The 21160-nt window shown below is 56.7% G+C and overlaps 1 protein-coding gene across 1 annotated transcript in view; it reads left to right on the plus strand.

Annotated features, from left to right (window-relative positions):
* Window positions 1-1792: 1792 nt before the first annotated feature.
* The window catches only part of RAP1GAP2 (RAP1 GTPase activating protein 2), a gene marked incomplete at both ends in the record, with an annotated part of 49070 nt that continues 29702 nt past the window's right edge, over window positions 1793-21160 (plus strand). The window contains 3 exons of the mRNA XM_079545326.1: window positions 1793-1842; window positions 3711-3827; window positions 13355-13390. Of these exons, the coding sequence (XP_079401452.1) occupies window positions 1793-1842; window positions 3711-3827; window positions 13355-13390 (203 nt within the window). The remainder of the gene's footprint in view (window positions 1843-3710; window positions 3828-13354; window positions 13391-21160) is intronic.

Consider the following 21160-nt stretch of genomic DNA (forward strand, 5'->3'; position numbering starts at 1 on the left):
CCTGCAGCAACCGCCCCGCAGCTGGGGTTGGGCTGGGGGATCTTCAGAGGTCGTGTGAGCCCCTCTGGTTCTGTGGCTCTGTAAAATGACGAAACAACAAAAACGAGGGGATGTGATGAGTGGTTATGGAAGCTGGCAACAGTGCAAAGAAAATTAAGTGCAGCACGCTCACTTTTATGACTGGAAGAAGTGAAGGTCTAAGGGCAAGACAGGACTGGGAGCAACAGTAAGAATTCAAATACACTTCTGAAACCATAATTTGATGATGAGGCCACACGTTCAACTAAGATGGGACGATATACGGGTCAAATGAAGAAATAGAAGAGGAACAACGAGTTTGGAAGAAGGCAAGATACAAGATACATGCGCGATGCACGCGTGCTATTTATAATTCTGAAGGGCTCTCCCATGCGCTCGCCCTCCTGTACCGAGCTGGTGCAACGGCCGGGACGTGCCGGTGCGGTCCCGGTGCAGCAGCGCCCGCCCGCGGTCACCCCGCGCCCCTCCCGGCTCGGATGCTGGCTCTGCTGCTCCTGCGGGCGCTCTGTGACCCGCACAGCGGCGGTTGGTGCCACCATCTGCTGGCGTGCACCCAAATCTGCCCACCGAGACGCCTTCTAACGGGAGTGCGGCAGCACTCTGCCTCCCGCCGCCCCCCGCCCTCTCTGGCCGTTATCCCAGCGGTCCGGGGCCGCCCGCAGCAGCGCTCCACTCCCCGCGGGCGATGCGGGGCTCTGCGGGCGTTGTCCGGGGCGCGGTTCCGCAGCTCTGTGCCTGCACTGCCCCCCGGCGGCTCTCCGCATTGCCGGCCCTCAGCCCCGGGTAAATTGCTGGAGGAATTCTGTAAGTATTTCATTAAAAAACTCGAGTTTAACTTAGCCTCACATACTGCTGTTCAGCTGAATTGGAACGGTGTGTGTGCGTGCCTGCTAGCTGTTTCGAGAAACTAAGCTCCTTAAAGCAGTGGAGGGCTGAAAGCTTGAGAGTTTGAGTAAATTTATTATCAGCTCAATGTTTTCAGCGGGGTCTGACTGTATCTCACCTGCCAGGTGTCTGCTCGAGCTGCCATTGCGCCAGCAGCTGCTCCTACACGGCCGAGCGGAGCTCTGGGCAGCCCCAGCGTGGGGACCCGCGGATGGGTGGGAGGGCTGGGACCAACCTCCCCTTCGGGGCTCTCACAGGAGATCTGGGGGCAGGACATCCCTTTGGAGAAACCGCTCTGAGTGCGGTTTGAACCTCTTCGGAACGATACCCCATTTGTTCCCTAAGCACCACGGCCCGCCCGACACCGACGCCAGTTCCAGGGACCGCGGGAGGAAAACCAGCGCTCAGAAGAGCGGTGACGGGCGTTCTGGAGGAGAGTAACTCTCATCTGACGTTCCTGCGCGCCGGGCCGTTAGCTCCTATGGACATCGGTACCCGACGGAGCCCTTCCCGGAGGTTCGGGCCGCAGCCCCCGGGGGAGTTCTGCGGACCCCGAGGGCTCGCGGCGCTCGTTGCTTCAGGCGCTCGGGAGGCGGGGCGGCGCCTTGCCCCGCAGGCACAGCGGTGCGCCGGGACGGAGCGCCGTCTCCCGAAGTCCGGTCTGCAAACCGCGGCTCCCGCGGAAGCGTTGCTGCGCGGCTCGCGCCGCTGTCCCGCGCGGGCGTTGCGTAACGCTTTGCGTAACTGGAGCGGCCTCGCGCCGAATGCGCGCACCTGGCGGGGGGGTCCGCGCCTCCCTCACGGCCGCCCCGCCTCACCTCACCCTGCGGCGTGGATTCCGAGCGCGGCGGGGCCGCCCGACGGCGGCATGGCCTCGGGCAAAGCGGCAGGGGAGCGGCGCTGGGAGCTGGTGCGCTGGTGGGTGCGCGTGTTGTGGCCGCGGGAGCGGCCGGGAGGGGTTCCGTAGGGTCGGTTCGGGGGTCGCTGTGCGTGGGGTCCTGAGCTGTGTGTGTGGGGCTGTCCCGGTGCCAGGAGGGGAATCCCGGCGCCTGGGGAGCTCCGGGCGCTTTGCCGCGTGCGTGCAGCCCCGGCAGTCCGGCACCGAGTTCTGCGGCGCTCCGGGCGCACGGCGCGGCCCCGCGCGGGAGGCGCAGCTCCGGGCTGCGGCTGCTCGGGCGGCGTTCGACATCTGTGTAGCCGCGGAGGCGGGAGGGGGTCGGAGAGTTTCCCCGCCCCAGAGCTTTGTGGTTTGGGGAACTGCCTTCGTCCCGCGCGGGAGAAGCGTTGGCACTGACGGCGATCTGCTTCCGCGCGTGCTCGGCTGTTGTAGCTGCACCGGGGAAGTCTTGCAGACGGGCGCGGGTGCTTTGGGGGTATTGTGGCTCTTGTTAGGGGGACAGAGGTACTGGGGCAGCGGTGGAGCGTGGCTACCCGCTGTTTCCTTTCGTGGATGGAACGATGGCAGCAGCCTGAGCCGCTGGGGCAGGCTGACATTGGGAACGAGCTTTCCTGTGTCTTTGCATCTTTAATTGTATAGTTTGTGACGTTCGAGGCGTGTGACTTTTGAGCAGGGCGCTGTAGCCGTGCCAGGCTGTGAACGGAGCGGCTCCGGGGGGTGACGCAGTGCTGGGAGCGGCCCAGGGACTGCCCCACGTCCGGGGAGCGCGGCTGGGGCCGGGGCTGGGATAGGGGCTGTCTGACAGCCGCCGCGGAAGGGAATCATCGGAGGATTTTTTTTTTTCCTCTCCTTGGCAGCCTAAGTTTGCACTTTTTCTTGCAAACTTAGACGCAAAATGTTGTGATGGCTGCTTGGCCTGGCTGTTCTGCCATCCCTCTTCACCCCCTCCTTTCTTCCCAAAAGACGTTCTGCTTTGCGTGTTGCTGCTGTTTGCAGCAGTATCATATGCAGGAGCTGTCAGAAATCATTAGGACTGTAGAGCCCTCGCTTCCATCTTCCAGGAGAATCAGCAACTCGGTCTGACCGGGGCTCTCTGGGATCCTTCCCAGCTTACTTCTGCCAGGAGCAGCTGCAGCTGTGCTGTGCCCAGGCAGTGCTTCCAGGCTTGTCTTCCCTTTGACTTCCGTTTGTCCCAGTTAGTGGGCACAGGAAGCGAAATTCCAGATGTGCGTGTGTGTGCATCCCCAACTGGTGCTCCGGAGGCTGTAAATAATTTATGACTTGCTGATGAAATTTCATGTTCAGAGGAGGGTGTGTGAAGCACAGCTGGGATGCAGGCAGCAGAGTTTTGTGCTGCAAGGTGGGAGCAGTGGCAGGCACGGCATGGAGAGCATGCACTTCTTTAATCAAAATAATAAACATCAATTCATAACTTGGTTATCATTAAGCTTACAATTAAGCTTACAATTAATCTGTCAGCACACCCATGTGTGAGCAAGGCAGTGCGGACACGGTGCTGAGGGGTGCTGGGAAGCAATGCTGTGCCTCGGTCTCCTGGAAATGTCCCCACTGCTCTACAACTGTTTGTTGTTTGCCTTTCTGTGCATGAGGAGCTGCAGCGGGATGTCGGGGAGATGCTGGGTGGATGTCAGGGGGTGCTGCTCCAGGGGTGGCACCTGGCTGGGGCTGTGGGGACACTGTGAGGCTCAAGTGGGGCACTGATTTTGTAATTTTGCTGCTGTCAGTATAGAGCACGCTGCTATTATTACTGCCTGACTTGCAACTTCAAGCAGCGTTTCTGGGCCAGCTGCTCCCTGTACCCTGCATCTCCCTCTCTCGACAGCACCGCGCTAATAAATATTTCAGCCTTTCTCGCTGTTATTTTTAGGTATGTGAGGGAGGGCCGGTTCCGCATCGAGGAGAGGACGCTGACGGCCTTCCAGTGGCTCTACTCTCCCCAGCAGCACCGCATCGTCAGCCGCGCCGACCTGGGCTCACCCAGCAGGTAACGGCACTCGGCGCCGCTGCGCATTGCTTTGCCCCACGGCAGGCAGCCACTCCGGCTTTGCTGTGCGAAGGCGTTGGGATCCGGGGGCTGCCCAGCCCTGGTGCAGCTGTAGGCCATCCCTCTGGGGATTGTATGCTCTGACACCGCGATTTTGTTCAGTGCTTAAAGTCTTTCCTTCAGAACTCCTTGGAAATGTGTCTTGAAGCCACACCGTGGTTTATGTGTGAGGGCTCTGCCTGCCTCTGGCGCCACACGCACTGCTGTTGGGTGGTAAAATGCCATTCACATAAAAGCCTGGTGGGCCTGCAGGAACGTATAGCACCGCGTCCACATTTCTGCTCATTAGGAGAGCTGGGCAGCATCTTTCTTGGTGGTTGTGTGCTGAAAGTCTTTCCCCTGCCATCAGACCCTCCAGAGTCCTGCAGCATGCCTGCCCACAGGTGGGATCTGCCCACAGGCACACAGCAGGACCGGGAGGAAGAGGAGGAAGGGCTGGAGCACGAGCTGCTTCCCGAGATGGGGATTCCTCTGCCACCAGAGAGGCTTTGTGGGAACAACAGTCAAATGCTCTATGATTGCTATTGATTTTTTTTAATGAGTTTTTTGCAAATTGCCATCAAAGTGTGCATTAATCTCAGTGTCCAGGCACATATCTCATGTGAAACTTAAGTGCTTGTAACATAATTTATAATTAGTGTTAAGTGCTGCTGGAGTTAATTCCATGGGATTGATTTGATTTCCCAGCGGGCTGGGAGGCGACCCACAGTGATCTGCAGGGCCGTGCAGGGCTGTGCTGGGCTCTGCTCTCCAGGGATGTGGCAGGGCCTGAGGGAATGGCATGGAGCTGCGTTGGGGGCACTGAGGGGAGATTCTGCACCAGAGGGCAGCGAGCGCGGCCCCAAGCTGCCGGAGATCCAGGAGCTCTTTCTTTGCGTGGTGATGGTGATAAGCTGAGCAGCAGGCTGGGCGACCACAGGGAGGGCTGGTGTTGTGTTTGTTACTGACACGTGTCAGTGTCCTCTTCGGTCTCACCTGAGCAGTGCTTACAGAAGGGTGGGGAGGTGGAGCCCGATGCAGTTCTGCGTACACAGAGCTCTTTGTTCCACGTCTGAGCTCAGAGACCTCTGCCCTCCAATCCCACTGGTGCACACCTGTAATTTCAGCCATTTTTTAAAAACTCACTTTCTCGGTGGGATTGCTGGTGTGCGACAGCGTGCCTGACTGCATATCTGTACTCTCAGAAGAGTCTGGGATGAGTCCCATAAACCACAAGGGGTGGCCCCAAACCTGTCCCCATCAGGAGGAACAGGAACTTTGCCTTTCATTCCTCCGGATCCAGAGTTTGGCCCTGGGAACTCTTTTTTTTGCCTGGCTGCAGTCTGTGCCTGTCTTCAGCTCAGCCATAGCAGATGGAGGGGCTCACATGAGGCTGAAATGCGCTTTACAGTGGAATTCACAGATTTTTGCTCCATTGTCTAGCGTGGCGGGGCTCTTTTCCCTTTTTTTTTTTTTTTTCTTTTTCTTTTTTTCTGCCTCTCTTTACCATACAGTCCTTTAGCTCTGACAGCTGCAGCGAGGTCTGTGGGCACGGCCCCAGCTGTGCTGCCGGGGTCACCTGGCGATTCTGCAGAGCCCCACGAGCAGCAGCTGCTCGCACTGCCCGCATCTCCTCTTTCCCCCGGCGAGCGGTGCGATGCACTGCGGGGGCTGCGGGGCTGCAGAGCACGGCGGTGCCCCCGTCTTCCCTCCCCCCCCCCGCGCCGGTGCCTCTATCAGCAGAGCACCCCCAGCCACGGTGCCATAGCTGCAGCTGCGCCCCGGGCTGCCGCGGGGCGGAGAAATCCGTTTCTCTGCGATCATCCGACGCTGATGCTTGCAGTGTTAATTGTGCATAGAGGGAGCAGCCGGGAAATCAAGGTAAGGTGCTCCGAGTCCTTCCAGATCTGAACTGCAATCGCAGTACATGGAAGGATTTAAATAGCATGTGGAGACTGGGATGCAAATCTGTACGGTAAGCCTCTGACAGGAAATATTAAGGTCTGCGTTGCTCCTTGTTTTGATCCGGGATGGGCTCGGCTGGATGCGAATGTGAGGCGCAGCTGGGAGAGCTATTGTTGGAGTGCTTCACAATTCAGTTTGCATTTAAATAACGCAGTGAGCACTGGAGGCATGTGGGTGTTCTTTGTCGGGGATGGGGGCACCCCCTGCTCAGCGGGAGCGTGCCCTCTGTGTGACGATCTCTGGGTGTAGTGGCTGCCAGTGCTTATGTTAAATGCTGAAAATTCAAAGGAGGCAACTTCAGAAGGGCTTCCTGGTGCTCTGCTCATGGGAACTGTGGTGGCTGGTGGGGGCTTTGAGCAGCTCTTGGTGGGGCTGGGGGGAACCGTCCTGCCTGTAGCAGGGCACCTTGCTGCCAGCGAGCCTGCAGAGCTTCTGTCTGACAGGAATAGGATGAGGGAAGGGACTGCCGTGCTGTGTTCCCAGGCACCCTCACCCCGCACCGCTCCCTGTGCCAGGGTGGAGGCACCGTGCCCATGGGCACAGCGCAGTGCTTCCTTCCTGCTGCTCACCCCCTTGGGCAGGGCGAGTGGTGCCCAGTGTGGGGCTGTAAGGGCTGCGTGTTGTTGGCATCCTTGTGCACGGGCGAGAGATGGATCCTGCTGCCTTACTTCCTCATCTTTTGCATACTCTGGGCACTACTATTTTATTTAAGGCTGCTTGTTGCTTTAGGAGCACGAGGGACATAATATCTGTCCCCATGGTGTGATTTATCGAGAGTTGGAAACAAGCCAGTGAGTCTAAATTCGGATTCAACAAGAGCTGTGCTTCCAGACGGCAGGCGGCCTCCCTGCGTGTGCTGCTTCCAACAAACATTGCCCTCTCCCTTTGCTGCGGGTTCCTCCCAAAGGGCAGCTCGTGACAACCACAGCAGCAGCGCCCTTCTCTTTGAGACGTGGCATCTTTCCTCCTCCCCCTGTCTCCATGAGCACTGTGTGGAAGTGGGTCTCAGGGTGCTCGGAGCCCATCTGCTGCTGCTGCCCTCCACCTGCAGCCAGGCTGCTCTGCGCATCCTTAGCGGCTGCTGTGGAAACAGGAACGGGGCTTCAGCAGCAACATTACCATGAGGCATTTTTTCCACGAGCTAAAAACAGCTCATCCTCCTCAGACCTCTTTCCAATTTCATGGGGGCAGATGAATCCCTGCTTATGCTTAACATCTGCCTCCAAGTTGGGTGCCAACCAGAAGGCTGTTTCTTCATTCTTCATTTGGATCTAGCCCAGATCTTGCAAACCTGCCCAAAATGGTGGAAAAATCCAGGTGATGTTGGCAAGGTTTGGCAAGGTCTAGCAAGGTCCTGACAAGCTTGTATCCAAACCTGGTGCATCCTGCTTGCAGCATTTGGATGGGGCCATTTACAAGTTTGGCCTTGAGTCTCAGTGCCGATTGCTGCCTAAACCCAATCTCACAGCAGCACTCCTGGCTGCGGGCAGCCACGTCTCAGCCATCTGCTCTTGGGCCTTGAGGGAGTGGGTGTGAGTGTCCCTGAGTGCGCTGTGCAGGAGGGCTGCAGGCGTGCAGGGCTGCACGGACTGCTTCTTCCTTGTGGTTCCATCTAGGAGCGGTTCCAGGGGCTGTTTGTATTAAAGCTTATGAACTCCTAACTTCTAGCCCAAATGCGCTCCAGTTTAATATCCATGCTTTCCTCCCACCCCCACATTGTGCCAGCCCTGCTTTGCAGTTCAAGCAGTTCTTTTTCTGTCTTGCCACAGTTTCTTTGCAGGCTGCGGTTGCATCCTGTCTGCTTGCTGCAGGAATTGGGCTGTGCACTCCCTGCTCCTTAGGTGCAGCTCTGGAGCTACAGGTGCTGCTGCCCGCCTCAGGGGAAGCAGCAGGACTCGCAGTTTGTCCACTTTTGTCCTCCTCTAGCAGGAGTTTTCCCACTGCTGCCTAATCCTTGGGTAGGAGCACCTGGGGCAAGGCTGCCTCTCTTAAATGCTTCAAAAGCTGCTGGTAATGTACGTGCTGAACTTCCTCACTATTTTCTTGCCAGTTGAGCATTTTGCTGGGAATTAGCTCTCCATTTCTGTCTGGATGTGTGTGCAATTGTTGCTCTATGTTTCAGGCTGATCCTCCCAGTTAAACCTCGGATGTAATGAGCCTTCTCTAATGAGTTTAACAAGCGGGCTTTAGATAAACAGCTGGTGCAGCTCAGTTCCTTCTGCTCCCGAGGAGCAGAGTGGCTCCGTCTGGCAGAGGCCCTCGAATTCCCTGTGCCAGGCGGGTGCCTGGTGGGTGTGTGGCTGTCGGAGCCGTGCTGCCCTTTGCTGGGGCAGGCAGCTGCTCTGCTCGCTGCTGGTGAGAGCCGTGGTGCCGCTTGGTACTGCAGTGCTGCCGGCTGGAGGATGGCTGCCTTGGAGAGCCGCGCTTGCAGCCCCAGCCTTTGTGGGATGCTGCTGCTTGAGGCACTGAGTTCCTCACTTCATGTTACTCCAGCAGCATTGCTGTTAAAAATATTCCGTGTACTGAGTCAGAAGTGATTCGGACTCCTTTCCTTTGCTCTGAGGCTGCTGATATGCGCAGCGTGTTCTTCCTGCCAGGACAAAATCTAATATTTCTGGGTGCCCGCAACCTTCCTTAGAACCATAATGGGAAGATGAATGCCCTCAGTGCGCCACATGCAATATTAAAGCACTAATGATGCAATCCATCTCCCTCAGCCCACACAGCAGAAGGAAGAATTGCACTGCCCTTCCTGGACAGAACCCGGCTCTGCCGTGGGGGCCCTTTGTGCTGTGCAGACCCCATGCTCAGGTACTGACACTGCATCCAGCACTCTGTGCTGCCAGGAGCTGTGCGGGGCCCTGGAATCGTGCAGCTGCCCAAGGAGCTCTCGGAGCCAGGATCTCTATGCAGATGCATGTTTCTGAGGGTGGCTGGTGCAGGCACAGCTGGAGCCTCTCTGGGCTGCCTCCCATGCAGCTCACCCTGCTGCGTTGCTCTGCGGTGCAGCTGGGCACAGAGGAGGTGCTGCAGGCAGCCCCGCCGCCCCAGCTCCATCCCCAGCAGGGCTGCCCAGCAGCCGCGGCCCCAGCATGGGCTGGCAGTGTGCTTCCCTTTGTAAACAGGATCAACCCAGTAGTTTGTACTCATTAAGCTTTAATGGCACGCAGTAGCCAGCACACTGTTATTACTGCGGCCTCTCCTCCCTCTCACCTCACTTCTTTGTTGCCTGCTCTTGCTGTGCCACCATGGAGCCACCTGAAAACCTGGGCACCCCCTACTCGCCAGGCCCCACAGCTCCAGCCGGGCTTGGCTGTATTCATTTGCTTGTTAACAATTGGATGCTCTGCCCTGTGCCTGGAGAAGAGTGGGTTGGATCTGTGTGGTGAGCTGGGCAATGTGCTCTTCTGGTTCTGCTGAGATCCCCTGGGAGACTGTAATTTTGTGTCATGCAGATGGCACCACGGAGGCATCTTCCCCTAGGCTTTTGTTTCCTGGCTCTGGCTGATCAGTTCTGATATGGTTGCACCTGCTCTGAAAGGAGGAGGCTTTTTTCCTCTGTTTTTTTGTGCTCAGCCACGTGAGCTAACTTGGAAGGAGCAAAGCAGGAGTGTGTCCTTGCAGACAAACTCCTGGCTGTGCTGCAGAGCGTGGCTGCCTGGGAAGGTGCTGCCCTGCACACAGCAGAGAGGTGCCCGTGGAGCTGAACTGATGCAGATGGGCACAGGGCAGCAGGCAGAGCTGCAGAGCTTGGGTTGCCATGTCAGGACAACTCTAGGCTTTGCTCGGTCCAAATGCTGCCTTTCACTTTGTATTTTTCACGGGGCTTTGGGGCCGGGTGCTCGCTGCTCTGCTTCCTGCAGCCCTCACTGTTTGCCTGATGCCTCCTGCAGCTCCAAACCGGTGAGTTCACACAGGGACTGGGGTAGCAGAGTGAGATGCAGTAGTCGGTGCTTACAGCACTGTAAAAGCACATTTCTACATGGAGAGCTCCTGTTTTCCTTTGCTCTCAGAGTTGCTTCTGATGTGATGCCAGCTGTGAATTGAGGCTTCCCATGGCTACCTCTGCCATGCCGGCGTTTGCAGGGTGTGCGGGAGCTGCTGCAGCCACCTTGTTTTGATGCAGTGCAGAGCTCAGCCATGCGGGGAAGCTCCGGCTGCTGTGTTCAGGCGTGGAAATGGTGAGCAGCTCTGGGCAGGGATCAGCTGGTGTGTGTCAGCCAGCGTGACAGCGTGGAGTGAAGTGAATGCATTGTGCTGCTGCAGCAGCAAAGGTTTGGTGTGTGGAAAAGGAGGCTGGGGACGAATGTGCACCACGGACTGTGTGCTCCAGGTGCTTTGTGGTGCCTGGGCTGCAGCTTCCAAGCCAGCAGCATGCTTTGGATTTTATATTTTTAAACAAATGTCCTCAAGAGCTTTAAAATACAAAGGATTTTCATCATATATCTTTTCCTTCAAGGAGAGATTACAGAGGGCAGAAAAGTGAGAGCTGGAATAGCTGGGTTACAGTCTGGGCTTTTGCCCTGGATGTGGTTTCTCCCTGTAGTCCTCCATTTCCTCCTCCTTCCCCCTATCAGGCAGAATCCGAGTGCCTCTGTGTAGCATGCTATGTGCTGCTGTCCCGTAGCCCATAGGTTGCACCGGGTTTGCTCTGGCTTCTGCAGTGCTGAGACTTTCGGAAGTATGCTTAGGGTTCCCGAACTTCCCATCAGTGGGGTGTGAGCCCCATGGAGCTGCTGGGCAGGTGGTGTCACTGCTGCCGTGACATGGCAGTGCTGCATTGCTGTGGCTGTGCGGGTGCCCACAGCTGTGACAGAGCTGCTGGTTTTACCTCCAGTGTGACTCCACTGTTCTGTGGTGCCAAATGCTGCTGTGATGCTGCATGGCTCTGGCCGTTAGGAGTAATGTAATGTTTGTGCATAAGGCTGTGAAAAGCCCTGAGGTCACAAAAAAAAAAAAGGAAATGACTTTCTGGTGGGTGTGTGCATGTGCATGCGCCTCGGAGCGAGGCGTAGGGCGGCCAACCTGGCGGCCTCGGGGTCCCCCACCCTGGCAGGAAGCAGCAGTGCCCTGTGAGCCCTGTGCAGCATGCTGCCGGCACAGCCACTGCGTCCCCCAGTCACAGCACCGCGGCAGCGCCGAGCAGCCACCATGTTCCAGAGGAAGCGCAGCGTCTCCTTCGGTGGCTATGGCTGGTGGGTGGCTTTCGCTTCAGTGCCTGCTTGTTCACGGCTTTCCTTTCCGCTCTGGGAGCTCACGGTACGGCCTGAGGGAGTGCGGGGATGCTGGGGATGGAGCGCTGCTCCCGCTGCTGCTGTGCTGGTGCAGAGCTCCCGTGGCACAGCGTCTGTGGGGCACCCTGTGGCTGTCAGCTCCCTGCTCACTCCATGGTTACTGCCCACGCAGTGATGCTCGCAGCAGCCTTGGGAGCACACGGGATGCTCCCACCTGGCTTGGAGCCCTTGATGCCTCCCTGACCCCTCCCTGCACTCGCTGTCCTTGCACAGAGCTCTGTGGCTGCCACCCTTGCGCCGATCTCAGTGGAATGCTGTATTTCTGTGTCCCTTTTCTAAGGGTTGTGTTGATCTATAGAGAAAGGCTATATGAAAATAGCACTTTTCTCCTTCTGCCCTTCCTCCTCTTTTTCTCGCTAAGTTGTTCTGTGCCATTTCAGTGCACTGCTGTGTTTATGGTCAGGTCGTGGGAGCTGATGGGTGAGCTGACAGCTTGGCAGCTCTGTTGGCACACAGCGGGGTGTCCTCCCAGGGCTGCATGTGGCTGCTTCCCAGCACTGGGCTTCCTGATAGGCACCAGTGGTTTGGGGAGGAGTGCTGGTGGCCGCTGTGCTGCCTGGGCCCCCGGGAAGTGCTGAGTAACTGAGATGCGGTGTGGGACGGCAGCAAACTGACCGAGGGTTTGCAAAGCCTTCTGCAGTCAGGTGTTCTGCTGCATGTTTTTTTTCCTTGATATAAAAATTACAAGGAAGCACTCTGATTAACTAATTTGTAAATAAGTTTTGTGACACTTGGGCCTGTTTTGCAATGGGAAGGAATTGTGGTTTTGCTTTCCAGCTGCTGTTTGTGGCAGTGCTGGGCTCATCCCCTGAGCAGTCAGGTGGCACACGTGCAGGTGGAGCTCACTGCCTTCTGCTCTGCAGAGCACGTGGGGTAATCCAGGCTTCACTCAGTTCTTCTTCTTTGCTTCGACAGTTGCAGGGAAGAGATAACAGCTAACCAGTGAGCAGCACGGGAAAATTGTCGTGCGCTGTCCTTGAATGACTGCGTGCTACTGGAGTGCTGGGTGTGGGCTGATCACGGAGCAGCAGCATCTTTTCTTATCTTTTAATATCAGAATCAATTTCTGCACAGTGAGATGCAGGCAGTGCTCCCCACAGCCCGGCTGCCCGCTTCTCACAGCCGCACGCCCTTCCTGTGGCAGTGCAGGGACTCAGCCCCAGAGCTGGCCGGAACACCCGCGCCCTGCCTGGGCTGCAGCTGCTATTCGCAGCCCTGCGCTGAGAGCGCTTGTTTTTATCTCTGCCGGCCGCATCCGTTCCCACGGACGTGGGAGCAGTGTGCCCACATGGGGTTCCTGTGCTCAGACACAGCGCTGCGCAGCGCAGGGATGGGGCGCTGGGCGGTGCCATGCAGCACGTGCTTGCTGCCGGCTGGGCTGCAGCTGGAGCGTGGTGCCATCGGAGCGTCTGCCCCGCACTTGGTGTGCAGCTGTGGAGCAGAGGGTGCTCTTTCTCATTCTGCAGAAGCAGCCCCCGTGGGCTGGTGGCACGGCACCATGGGGATGCAGCCCTGCATCACTGCTGCTGTGGCCTCGTGGTGACAGGGAGGTGCAGCGCTGCGGGGCGGAAGCTGTACTCCTGCAGCTCCGTGGTTGCAGTGCACGCAGCAGGGCTTTCGGAATTACTTTTTTTGGCTTTTTGTTACTGTTGGTTTTAAAGATAGGGAACTAACCCACGAGGCAGATGTCGTAATACTTGCAATTACTGCCAGAAGACATCATTTTGCATTTCGAGACATTATAATGATTTGCATCAATTAATATTTATATGGTAATATTTATATGGCTTTAACCACAATAATTCTGTGGGGACCATCATTTATCACCAGTACCAAAGCAATGAATGCTGCACCTCATCATCTGGCCCTGCTGCACTGTGAGTCCTTACCATGTCCCAGGCTTCCTGCAGGGCTGTGGGGTCCAGTGTGGGTCCTGGTGCTCTGCACAGAGGTGTCTCAGCTCTGTCCTCATCACACACAGACTGTGGGGGGGGAGGCTGGGAGTGGAGCATAGGGGGAGCTTGAGCACGGTAAGTGGATTTGGGAGCGTGGTGGGAGATCTGAACCCATATGGAAGAACCAAGAGGGAAGTACAGGAATGAGCTGGGCTGTGTGTGGGCAGGGTTTGAACCTCGGGTCCTCAGGCTGAACATGGGCACATGAGCGGGATCCGTGGTGGTGTAGGCACAGCCCTGTGCCCACAATAACACTGCTCTGCTCTCTCCACAGGATTGACAAGACGATGCTGGCCAGCCTGAAGATGAAGTGAGTACTTTTCTCTTGTAAACCGTTGTCCTGTGAGGTGCTTGGCGGGCTGGGCTGGCTTTGTGTGGGGAGGGTTCGTTCCCATCCCCGGCCGCCTCCATCTGGTGCTGGTGCTACTCCACGGGGCTGCCCTGTTGTGCACTGCCTGGGAGACACTGGGCACCGCGTCTGCGGTGAGGTGGGGTGAGGTGTTTTGGTGTGTGATGATGGTGTTGGCTCAGAGCGCAGGGATGGAGCCTGCTGCACTCGGACAGCTGCGGGCATGCCAGCATGCTTCACCAGGAGTGTGTCCGTGTGGCCGCAGTTCTGTTGGAGCTCTCACCAACAAAGCCAACCCCAGCTCCAGGGACACCCACTGTCTCTCCCCAGTCCCACTTCCGAGGTTGGGGACTTTCCACCATGGGTGCTCCTGCTGCTCCCGGCACTGTTAGCGCTGAGGTGTGTTAGCGCAGAAATCTGGCTGAGCCTCCCTTGGGCTCGAGGGAACTTGGGCAGGTAACTGCTCATGTGGTTTCACTTTATAATCATTACTTGTGCAAATTATTCATTAACGGAAAAATATACAGAGAGCCTTTGGGTAACCTGCTGCATGAACAAGCCCATGAAATGCCCTTTGCAAACAGCACAACAGAAGCGCCGTTGCTAAGCTCACCGCTCAGGTTTTTGGTGAACTAATGAGAAGTTTAAGTCAACGTTTACAGCTCTGGGGCAATCTCGGTGCGTTTTCTGTGCCTTCTACACCACGCTGTGCTGCGCCCTGGTTTTTAATTTTTTCTCAGGGCCTTTGTAACAATTCTGAGGCAGAATTGTTACACCTTCTGTGTAATTGTTGGACCTTCTACGCCCACCACGGGCACTGAGTACCTTCGCGTTGCTGCACGCTTGGCTGTAGGGCGGTGACTGTGGTGTGCACACAAGGGGCTGCAGCTGGGCAGTGCTGTGACCCCACAGCCCAGGAGTGCTCGTCCCCTGTGCTCCCCTGCACCGTCTGCCTGATCTGGGGGCAGATGCTGTTTTGGGTTTCTTTTTTATTTTCTTTTCCCTCCCTACATAATGCATTTTGGTGATAGCAAAACATCTTTGCTGCTGGGATGTGTTTCCTGAGACGTGAGTGCATGAGGTCTGCAAAGCTTCTCGGAGCACGATAGGGAAATGAAAACTACTTCCTGGGAGGTGACCTCAAGCACTCGTGAAGGGCAGCCAGAGCTCTGCTGAGCTGCAGCTATGGGAGCAGTGCCTGCAGTGACCCCTCCAAGCAGTGTGCTTTTCCATGGAGCAGAAGCACTGTTATCTGTCCCTGTCATGATGCAGCAGTGCTATGCTGGCCCCAGCATAGTGCTGGGTGCTGCTGGGGGCTGCAGGGCTCCAGGGTGCTCTGCCCACAGTGCAGGAGGGGGCTGTGGCTGCACAACATCACTTGTGGCCCAGAGGTGTTCGCACAGCTGGGTGTCCTTGCAGTTGCCCCATCCATTAGCAGCTGATGCTTTCCACAACCTCTTAGCACTTCTGCTTTGTGCACAGATTGCCTCGCAAAATGTTTCTGTAATTGGGGCCCAGCCAGAGCCACATTAGATGTTTGTAAAAGCCATTTTGGTTTGCTAACGCCCTCTTATTATTGCTGCAACCTTCTGGCTGGGATGCCAGGTGTAGGCAATTTACTCCACTGTGTAACTTGTTAACAAAAAGACGAGCTGCTGCCTCCACGCCAGGAAGTGCTTCAAGAGGCCTCATGTGCTGCAGACATCAAATGTGACCTGCAGGAATCTGGTGGAGGAGAGTGAGTGCTGCTGGGGCCTGGAGCTCTCGGCTGCAGAGGGACCCTGGGGTGGCTGTGTCCCTGGGGGCTTCTGGGGTGGGAGCGGAGCTGGGGCCCACTCGTGCAGAGCCGCAGAACGCAGCGGGCTGAACACAAACACACAGGTGGCACCAGAGCTTCAAAGCAGTTTTTCCCTCTATCTGTCTCTCCCTTTTCTTTTTTTAATTTGGCTTTCATTAGTTCCTATGGTAACCATGAATATGTCTGAGGGACTTGAGACTGGAGAGAATAAGTGGATGCTGCAGAGGGGGAGCGCCGGGGGAGGGAGATTGGCAGTCCTGGCATCGTGGTCAGGGTGTGCACGGCCTCATTCTGTTCCGGGAGGCGTTGGGACGCACTCGCAGGTGCAGTCAGCGAGCAAACGCGCTGCAGAGCTCCGAGCGTCTCTGTGCTGTTCAGGAGCTGCTGCTGAGCTGCTGCCTTTGTGTCCGGCCTCCAAAATGCCCAGGAAGCTCTGGTGAGTGCAGGTCCGGCTGTGCCCTGTGCCTGGCGTGCTCTGGCTTTGCAGTTGGCAGTGCGTGCAGAGCTTTGCTTTATGCAGCAGTTCTGCTGCTGCAAAGCGTGCAGCAAAGGCTCTGGAGGTGCTGGGGCACTCAGAAGGGTTGCACTGAGGTTCTGACATGTGGAGCCATGGGCTGCTCTGCAGAGTTCAGGTGTGTTTGTGCCGTGGGCCGTGGTGTGGGCTGCTCTCGGGAGGTGCCACCATGTGCTGCCTGACTGCGTGCAGCCTTGCTGGGGGCTGGCAGCTCTCTGGGCTGGGGTCGGTGCTGGGGAGTGTGGGATGGAGGGATGCTGCCGACAGGAGCCCTGGGGGGCCGACACCAGCACTGCTGTTCTGCCAGGTGGGACTGGGGTGTGCGGGCAGGGATTGGTGTGTGTGGGAGTGGGATTCCAGCACAGAGCAATTCTGCAGGTAGAGCAACCTCTATAGATAAGCGGGAAAGTCATCATGGCAAAAGGTCATTGTGTGTCACACAGCAGCCCTGGGCCAGGTGAGCTCGCTCACATTGATCTGCACAGGGCAGATGCAGGGGCTGCCGGGACCAGAAAGTCCTAGAGATGCTCCCACCCCATCCTGAGCTCATTGCAGCTCTGCCTGAGCTCAGTGCAAGGTAGGACACGGGGATGGGATGTGGCTGTCAGCTGCTTGGGGCTGTCCCTATGGGGACCCTCTGTCTGAGGCTTCTCCTCAGTCCTCGGGGCTCTGTTTTCTCCACTTTCTTTGTCCTTACGAAGCAAAAATCGCAACAAAATTGTGTCTATGTGGAACAGAAAAGCCCTGTGCACCATCTGCTGCAGGTTGGGATGTGCACAGCTCACCTTCCCACAGATGAGTGCACGGTGCTCACCTGGCAGAGCGGGGCTGAGTGAGTTGAGCTGTGCCGGAGGCTCTTCTGTGCTCATGGATCAGAGCTGTGCTAAGGGGAGGGTGGTTTCCTGCTGGGAGCTGCAGGGCTGGATGCTGTTATGCTGTAGCTGTGTGCTCAGGTCCTGCGAGGACAAGGTCTGGGAAGAAGATTATCTGAGAAAATACCTTTGATTTTATTACCATCTGTGAAAATGGACAATTACGTGTGAATGTGTATTTGAAGTTGCCCTCTGGCTGCAGCGGTGCATATGTTCCAGCTGGGCTGGAACACTGCATGCCGTGTTTGTGCGTGTGATTGTGGATCTTCTGTACAGCGGGATCTGCCACCTGAAGCTTCCAGAAGCGGTCCCCTCACCGGCCCGGCCGCTGATGAAATTAATTAGTAAAGAAGTGCGACAGACAAATAGCTTGTGTGGGAGCGGTGTGCCAGTTGCACACGAGCAGCGTTCCCGCAGCTCCTGGGCGTGCCGTGGGAGGTCGGTGTGCGGCGCTGCGGAGCGGCCTCGGGGCGAGCAGAGCCGCGGAGGCGCTGCGCTCCCACCGCCCACCAGGTGGCGCTGCGCTGCTGCCGGCGGACGGGGGAGGAGGGGGACGGGGAGGACGAAGGCGGGGACCGCCGCGGGGCGGGCGGCGTGTGCGGGCCGGCGGTGCTGGAGCCATGCAGGGAACACCGGAGATTTGAATTATAGTTTGTGCTTGGGCTTTTGGGGCAAAATATAAGCACACGGAAGGGCCCGTGACACTTCCCAAACGAGTGCGGGGCAGAATCTGTGCGTGGCGCTGTGCGTGGAGGAGGGATGATGGTACCCAGCTGGGATGACTTGCCGTGCGTCATCCTGACCGGCTACAGGACGCCCTTCTCACCCTTGGGAAACGCTTCTTCATTTCTGACGCTTCTGTTGTAGGCTGTGTTGATTTTTATGGATGTGCATGTGGCTCATCTCATTGAAACAAAATCTTCCGAGCTTTTCCGGTGCTATGTTTCTTGGTCTCCTGTCTGTAATCTCATCCCTGTTTTTCTGTAAAGTTTTGCTGGAAAGCTAAGCATCTGTGATGGGCTCATAAATCAGCTGCTTCCTCTTGTGCACGTTTGGGTTGGTTCTCGCAGTGTTTCATGTGGCAGTGAGGGGAGGGGAAGCAGAATTCACTCAGAAATGGAACGATCGCTTAAAAATGTCAGTGCAAAGAAGTATCGGGGGAATGCAGTGTTGCTTTCCATGGCTGCTGTTGGATCTGAGGAATGTGGCAGAGGGAAACACCACCTGGGATGCTGCGTGGAGGTCTGAGTCCTTCTGGCAATCAGAGCGCTCTAAACCAACAAACAAGCAAACACATAAGCATTAAAGCCCAAACAAACACTAAAAACCCTCCCCCATGGGTGCGTTTGGGCTGATGTCCAGCACTGTGCAGCATGACTCAATCCTCCTGCTCTGGGAAGAGATGGCACACATGGAGCATTTCCCTTCTTCTCACACATGACCAGCAGTGGGCTCACAGACACGGCTTGTCTCTGCTCTGCGCTGTATTTGCTGCCCTGCAAGAGGGCTGTACCTGAATGCACGCAGTTCTGAAGGCACAGAGCCCTGTGCAGCGCGGGAAAGCGGAGGTGGGAGTCAGTAATTTAAAGGGAGGAATGTATAAAGCAGTGAAAGGAGGGTGAAAGTAGGGCAGTGCGTCTGGTATCTCGGATGAATCATCGGCCAGCTCTCGCTGCTGCTGCTTTATTTGCTCCTTATGCAAAGAAGTTGGTGTCGGCTGCGTTTTCCTCACTGGGTTGGGTTGCTGGCCTGTGGAACAGGACAGGGCAGCGCTGTGCCGGGCTGGTGCAGGTGGTGGCTGCCTGTCCCATAGCGTTGTGCTTCTCTGAAATCTGCGCTTTGCCCTCGTGACAGTGCTGCTGTGGGGCTGAGATAGGGATGGCCCTGCCCTGCCCTTCCCACACGTGCTGCGATGCTGCTGCTGGGTCCAGGTCACCTGCAGACAGATGGGACTGAGGGCAGCACGCTGCCATTGCACTGCCATCCTGCCAGCCTTCCTGGACTGCTACAGCAGGCAATGTTTGGACTTGTGTGGATGTCCTTGGGCAGCAGTGGAGCAGAGCGCCCTGTCACTTCTGGGCTGACGCAGGCAGGGCAGCTGCAGGCAGCATGCAGCCCTGGGCAGAGCCATCCGCCTGCAGTGCTTGGGGCACACTGTTGATGCTGTGTATGAACAGAACAGAACAGCTGTCACAAATCACATTCATTTTCTAAGGGGTGAAAAAGCAAGTTGGAAGAAGCCTTGATATCCTATTTTCTTTGTGGATAGAAATGACGTTCAATGGGCACAAAACTGTTTTTTTTTTCCCTTTTCTTTTTTTCCTGTGGTATTATATAATTCAAGAAGAAAAGTCTGGAAGGATCTGAGGGGCCTTGGCATGGTCCTGCCAAGCAGGGGCACAGAGGCAGAGGTTGGTGCTCCTCAGGGTGGGGGGCACTGATCTCATGTGTGAGAGGAAAACGTTTGCAGGTGGAGGGAGAGCTGCTCCTTGGCCCAGGGTGGCTTCTGCTCATGCTAGCCGTGGGCAGCTGCTGCCATGTGGCACCAGTGAGGCAGAGGCGAGCTGGGGTTGTCGGTTACCTTTTGGGCTGGGTCTGCTCGCTGCATGTTGTGCTGCAGGACACCCCGTGCCAGTGGCAGTGCTGTCAGTGCCATGAATAGGGACATGGAGGGACGGGTGTCTGCAAGGGTCTGCAAGGAGGGTGCCCAGTCTGTGGGGCAGCGGCGGTGGGACAGCCCCAGCCTTGTGGGGCTCAGCAGCTGGCTGAGGATTTCCCAGTCCAGCAGTCCCAGCACTGCTCCCCTATCTGCAGTGAGCAGATGGGTGCTCGCTGGTTCCAGGAAGGGCGGTTATCACTGCTGCCTCCTCCGGAGCCACCCAGCCCCGTGCCCTGCAGCCATCCTCAAAGCACGTCCCAGAGCTGCGTGGGATGGAGGAGCTGCTCCCAGAGAGGGAGCGGCTGCGGCCCCAAGGACCAGGGAGTGTTTTGGCCGTTCTGCCTGGTAAGCTTAACTTACATTAATGCTGGGGGCAGATCCTCTGGGGGGAACCCAGCAGAGCCCCACTGATGCTCTTGGGACTTGGCTTGTTTTTTTTAGACTCTTTCCTCTTGGTGGCTTGCCATAGGTGCCCGGGTTATCTGGGGGTTTATTAATGCAGAACCCCAAGCTATGACATGCAGGCATTTTGCTGCAACCCTGCAATATGTGCGCTGCTCCCAGGAGACAATGGACACAGCACTGTGGTGTGTGCTGCTGCTGAGTCCCATATGTGGAAATGTTGTCCTTCCTATCACAACAGCTTTCGCATGTTTAAAGCCAGATTATCCGCAATTACATCTGCCCAGAGGACTCAGCAGCCACGTGGGGCTATTTTTAGCTCTGCTTCAGAAGCAATAAACTGCGTTGGTTTGTATATTTCTTCCCTCCTGCTATATTTATGCTTTGTCAAAATAGGAGCTGTTTGCAGACCATCAAAAGGAGGCCACCTGAAAGAATATCAGCCCTCCGAAAGCAAATATTGTTGTAATGGGGGGAGGGATGCTTAATGGCTGGACTGATAAAGGCACCATCTGGCCGCGGATGTGCACTCCTGCGTGTCCTGGTTTGCACAAGCACAGGGTGTTCCGTGGGGGCCAAGCGCTGCCCGGTGCTCCCTGGGCAGGGGGGCCCTCCCTCCCCATCCTCTGCTGCTGTGCTGCAGCCACAGGCAGTGCCTGGCTCGGGCCGTGCAGCCGCAGGGTGATGAGCTCTGGGAGCCTCACCTGCAGAGGGGCACAGCAGCACTGGGTGTGGGAGTGCAGGAGCTGTGCCAGAGCCCGTGGCTGATTCCTGGCGATGATTTGATGTCGCTGCGCTGCTCCCATGGTTGTCCCTTCTTGCACTGAGCTGGGCCCAGGCGGCCAACGCGGCCAGCACAGCAGACAATGCACCTGGAAATGGACTCTATCTTCAGAGCTTTATTTCTAGTGATGCTCATAATGTGCAGCATTGTGCTTGGTTAGCAAATGGCGGGCAATGAACAGCTGAGAACCTCATGTCGGTAAAGTCAGTCGTAAAAGGCTGGAGCATCTCAGGTTCCTATCTAGGAGAGAGATGGGGAGGTTTGATGGGTGCGTGGATAGGTTGGGTTTGTACTGTGAAATCTCTCTGAAGACTCAAAGGTCACTCCTCTCAGAAACAGTCCTCTCTGATTCCTCTCAAATGTTACTGGTGTCACGTACCATGCACCATGACAGCTCCTTCCTCACACAAGCAGTTTGCTGCTAATCCTCTCCAATTTGGAAAGCTAAGCTCAGTGTTCTTTTTGCTGGGATGATGTGGATTCTGTGACTCGGTGACATTCTGATAATAATGAGCAGCCCCGGTTCAAATGGGTTCTGAGAGTGGGGAACAACTCTCATTGGGTCTTCAGCAGAGCTCTAGCCATCAGCACAGCTGCAGGAACTGAAGGGTTTGCTCTATGCTTGCACATTAAACAGAAGATGGGGAGGTTTGCTGCAGGGCAGGAAAAACAGGGTGGTGGTAGAGGATCGAGCTGGGGGCT

The sequence above is a fragment of the Tetrao urogallus genome, assembly GCF_951394365.1.
Source record: "Tetrao urogallus genome assembly, chromosome: 20".
NCBI classification, from domain to species: domain Eukaryota; kingdom Metazoa; phylum Chordata; class Aves; order Galliformes; family Phasianidae; genus Tetrao; species Tetrao urogallus.